Source organism: Cariama cristata, unplaced genomic scaffold (assembly GCF_000690535.1).
Source record: "Cariama cristata isolate BGI_N322 unplaced genomic scaffold, ASM69053v1 scaffold23610, whole genome shotgun sequence".
Classification (NCBI taxonomy): domain Eukaryota; kingdom Metazoa; phylum Chordata; class Aves; order Cariamiformes; family Cariamidae; genus Cariama; species Cariama cristata.
In genome coordinates, this window is record NW_009595635.1 from 50,144 (window position 1) to 55,626 (window position 5,483).

At 38.4% G+C, this 5,483-nt stretch overlaps 1 protein-coding gene across 1 annotated transcript in view; it reads left to right on the forward strand.

The window, feature by feature from the left end:
• The window catches only part of LMO3 (LIM domain only 3 (rhombotin-like 2)), a 49,609-nt gene extending 44,442 nt beyond the window's left edge, over positions 1–5,167 (forward strand). The window contains exon 3 of the mRNA XM_009702898.1: positions 4,484–5,167. Coding sequence (XP_009701200.1) covers positions 4,484–4,589 — 106 coding nt within the window. The 3' untranslated portion in view covers positions 4,590–5,167. The remainder of the gene's footprint in view (positions 1–4,483) is intronic.
• Positions 5,168–5,483: the final 316 nt, after the last annotated feature.

The window sequence follows — 5,483 nt, forward strand, 5'->3', positions numbered from 1 at the left end:
GCTTTTAAAAAAACGGTAAATGATATGCACACCAAGTTGAGGGCTGTCATTGTAAGTTGAACTAGGATTCTGTGTGTATATATACTACATCATACTGATAAAAATGTACAAACCCAGCAACAGCTCCCACTTTCCAGCCTTTGACAATAAAAGGATATTTTGACAGAACCCTCGAATTAGTAAACCATAGGTGTGGACTGATGAACTGTGATGTAAAAGAGTGGCTTTTTTCTCTTGGTGATGCATGTAGATTAACAATAATTTGAGTTATACTGGAACATCAAAGGAACTTTAAAAAAAAGAGAAAAGGAGGAAACACAGAGGACAACCAGTGATGACTGGTTGTACAAAGCATAGGGGAAGGGTATGGGTGTGGTAAGTCAGAACTTTCTTTATCCTAGTGGAAATCAATTAAATGCTTCCAGATTTTGTTTCTTTCTACAGCAACAAAGATCTGACATTACCGACGGAGGCACTTCACACATCTTGTTCACAGCAATAATTCTCTCGTTTTCTTAAGAAGTCTTCAGTGCCTTGACACACGTCCTGTACATCAGAAAAGATGACAGAGAGCAGTGAGATCTCCTTAAATATCTGTTCTGGACAATGAAATAGCTATTTCTCAAAATGAAAGTTTTATACTTCTTGTGATTAGTCTAGGCACACCTTCCCCTTCCAAACAAGGTGATAAGAGAGGTCATTTTGTAATATAAATGGCCTTCCTTTTGCCATTGTAAAATATGACAGGAGTTCTAGGATGTAGGTTAATTATAATGGTCATTCTACTAATGTCACAGTCGTGTCAAAAGTACTGTAATCAATTTATGGTGGTAAGTCCAATCTGGCATGTTAATGCAGCATATTGTATATTTTTTCCCGTTCATCTTGCATGCCTATTAAATAAATTGGGTGAGCGTTTTAGGGAAGGCTGAAGACTACCATCTGCCTGCTAGAAGAGTAATAGTCTTGCGTCATTATATACTCCTAACCCAGTGGCATCTTAATACGCTCCTTGGCTCCATTTGATATAGGTGCCCAAATTGTGCCCTGATTTACATCCTATGCCAATTCCATAAAAAGAAAAAACACCAAACCCAACACTTGCCAGAGGTGGAAGGCTAGGCTTGAATTTACCCTTCCATTTTAAAGCTGAGCCAGGTTTAAATCCTGGAGTGTGCAAAACCAACCTGAAGTAATTGCGAGATTTAGTTCTTTGACTTCAGAAGAGGCTAAATCTGCTTTTGAGAGTCAAATAAGGTTGAAACTGTGGATGGACAGAATTCTCATACTTCATCTGTCTACTTGCCTTGTCTCATTGTACTTAGGAGCTAGCATGCCACCTTTATGTGTTTTTCACCTGGTGCTTACCTCTTTGTCACCTAATGAGTGCATAATTCACACATTTAATACCCAGGGGCACATGCAAGCCTCAATATCAGTCTTTGCCAATGTGTTTCAGTTGATGAACTTGCACAATATGAAAACAGTTGCAGAATTTGGACCGTAAGTATCACAAGTAACAGGTTTCCCCCGAGGCACAGAGGATCACCCCCAGCGTGCAAGCACAGCCCCAGATGAACCCAGAGAGTTTCCTACCATGCAGACAGACCCCCACCCCACAGGTTATCAAACAGCCAAGCATGTCTAGACAGGCCACTGGCAGCCTCTCCACAAGACAGCTGTATACTTGGAAGGTAAATGATTTGTGGAACTGTGTATGTTTAAAGCCACTCACGCATAAAGCTGTCAAATGCCATGTAGACATAGGTAGAGCATTTCAGGCTCGACATATTAACATAGCAAAAGAAAAAGGCATTGACACTTTTTATTGGGAAAGGCATCCTGACTCCCTTGCGTAGCTGGTCCAGTTTAATTCAAACCGTGGGACTACTCTGAGGGCTGAGAAACAAAATCCTTCAGCCAGGGTTTTGATGCAAGCAATGTTGCAAAAAGTCACATAGGAAAGTATTGCTGTGCAAGTGAATTGCACTTCAGCAGCATATTTTTCATTTACTAAATATTTTAAACAAATCAGCCTGCTAAGCTCTGTATTACGCTGGAACACAAAGGAATACGTAGCTGAATGACCTTCACAGTTCAGAGTTAGTGCTTTCTGCTGGGTGAACAGAGGTGGTTGTGTCTCCCATTGGTGCCTGACTGGCAAGGAGAGACGCCCTGCTGCACAATAACCCTCTGATGTGGCGGGCACTGCTGGCCGGACGTCTGCTGCTCATACCCATTGGTAATCCTTGGGCAAACTGTAATGAAGTGACTGATTTGTCACAATACATAACTTCCCCTGCTTTAGTCCATATTAATCCATATGTTCATTTAAGAGAAACTAAGGACTATTTTTTTTTTCTCTTTTAAATGTGACTTCTTTGGGAAAAACACTTTTGCATATTAGCACTAGTTAAGACTCCTTTACCTAATCTGGTAAGATGCTCAAAAGAATTTTTGTCAGCATTGCTGTCGATGGACAAAGATACAAAATACGGAAACTAGAGAAAACGCCAAATAACTTCTTTGCTTCAAGAATTCTGCATTTCAACATACCTACTCAAAATGCTTTTGTGTTGTTAGTAGCCTAATATACTATGACTGGGGTGGGAAGGATAGCAGGAATCTGTAAATTCTATAAAAGAGTCTTTACCATAAATAACTTAAAGATTTCGGGATCATTCCATAATCTCCATTTTCAGTCATCATCATCAGCAGGCAGTAATCCTAGAGAAAAAAACAGTCCACAAATAAACAAACCAATTTTCCTTTAAGAGCAGAGCTAATTCTTTTCAATCCACTTTTTTATTACACTATTTTCCCTCTATCTATTTAGCTAGCATAAGGATAAATTTCCAAAGCTACCCAGTTGGAAAATAAATGGGTTCGCTGTTTGTCTAGCATTCCAATCTTCACAAATGTAAATCAGTCCAACTGCTACTCATTTAAACCTCCAACTTCACAAAACATTAAAGGACTGCTTTCAATACACAATTTAATCTGTGACAATTTACCAAGATTTCTGCTTGAACATCATTAGAAATTGACTATCTGATAAAGAGAGACCACTATCAGAGGTCAGGCAGGTCAACCTGTGTCATTTACGTAGTTTTACTGGGTCAACTACAGCAGGAACCACTATTTGAAGGTTAAATTGTTACAATTAAATACATATACAGCTATTCCCATAGCTACTCTGTTGTTAAATCTACCGTAAACAACACAAGCATTTATATCTGACCCTAATTGTGTCCAAGATGTCACCATTTGGAAATTACACAAAGAAAGGACATTATAATCCGTTACACATTAAACAATACTTTAAGGAGCGAGATCCGTAATTAGCTGGTAGAAACTGGTTTCATTTATTCACATCAGTGTTAAGGGGTTCATTTAGGTTACTTTCTTTCATTTTAATTGGAATAATGTGAGCAGTGCCTCCCAATATATTTCATAGCTGGAGAGTTCACTATAAACAAAGACACGTAACCCTGCCAAGGCAGTCACTAGGGAAACTCTTTTTCTATGCATTGGCCCTATTCACTTGCTCCCTAAGTATCTTCAAGAAGATTGGCTTTGCCGAGGGGAAGGGTTGAGGGGGGTGTCAGTGAAGAGCCTTCTTATATCAAGCATAGTGCTTAGCTGGGAAATCCTACTTTACTTGAAGTTTGAACCAGCCAGCCAGGAGTGTTAATGTTACGTGATTTTCCTAGTCATCAGAGAAAATCAAATGAAATCTCTCAGTAGCATTTTACAGCAATCAGATCATTCTGATGCACATAATAGTGTAACAAGGTAGGTATACTGATAGCATAAGAGAGAGAGTAGTTAGCCGAGTAACTAAATTTATAATCAACTCCTACAGGAAAAAAGGAAAAGGTTTCTCTGCATACCTGCCTGTGTGTCTGTAGTTTGCACTAAAATATATGTAAAATTGTGTGTATGCTAGAAATGGTTCTCAAAACCACCAGTTCAAGTCAATTCTAGCAAAACATCCAACTGGAATATAACAAGAAATTCTTACTGATACGCCTGCACAGGACAAATGTAACATATCTCAGATGAGCTTCCTACTGCATACAATCACTTTGTTTTCCTTCTGATTTGCGTGAAAGCAGGACACTTACTTTTCACTCAACTCAGTAGCCTGAGATGTTTATTCAGTTTTATGTATGTGCTAGTAACCTGATCCAAGACTCCCACAGTCTTTGGTGGGCTTTGAATGAAGTCTTTGGCTGGGGAAGCAGAAGCACTTGAATGTACCAGATTTTGTTGAAAGCACAGGATTAATTCTGATAGCAGAGCAATCCTCCTGCTGGGCTATCACATACATGCACATGTGTCTATGTGCACTGCGACAGACAGCAGAGGTGTGAGCCATGCGGTCAGTACAACAAAATCGTGAACACTTGTTGTACAATCCTTACGTGTAAGATCATCTCCCATAATTCATCCTTTTTTTCCTTTATTATTGTAATTTCAGATTTTGCGTTGGAGACAAATTTTTCCTGAAGAACAACATGATTCTGTGCCAGACAGACTATGAAGAGGGTTTAATGAAAGAAGGTTATGCACCCCAGGTTCGCTGATCTGATGCGACATCATTGAGAATACAAAGCACTATGTTCTTTTATCTTTTTTGCTCAACATGTATATAAGAAATGACACAGGAACCTACTGAATAGAATAGATATAGGGAGACAGAATGGTTGCGTGAAATAAAAGGCGGACTGCATCTGTATGTAGTGAAAATTGCTCCAGTTCAGAGTTGAATGTTAATTAAAAAGGTACTGTACATACAGCTGGATTCTTTTTGCTTGCTCTTGGGGTTTTTGGTTTGTTTGGGTTTTTTTGTTTCTTTTTGTGTCATTTGGCATGAGATGTTTATTTTGGACTATTGTATATAATGTACTGTAATATTTGAAGCACAAATGTAATACAGTTTTATTGTGTTACCATTTGTGTTCCTGTTTGCTTCTTTGTATTGTTGCATTTAGTACAATCAGTGTCTAAACTTCCTGTATATTTATGCTTTCTGTATCTACCAGCTATTTTAAATGAGCTGTATCTTTCTAGTAAAAAGCATTAAAGAGCAAATCCCAACCATTATGCTACACTTAGAGCTTAAGAATACTGTTTACATTAAAACTATTTAGAAAACTAATAACTCTAGCAGCACCTGCTGCTAATGATGCTATGGTTAAGGGTCTATCAGCACTTCTGTTATAAGCCTCTATTTTTCAGGGGTTAAGCATCTGCTGTTTAATTGCATAGATTTTCCTCAAAGAGCACTTTTATTTTACTACAAAATTTTGAAAAGCAAATCTGACCGGTTTGGGATATATTATAAAAGCTGCAAAAGTTAATGATTTTGGGTGCTGCTTTTGTGCCCCTGAGGCATTCAAAATGCCTGGATTTGATTTTTAATTTAGCTGGAAATTAAGCCCTAATGCAAACCAGTGCCTCTGGGTATCTTATTTTAT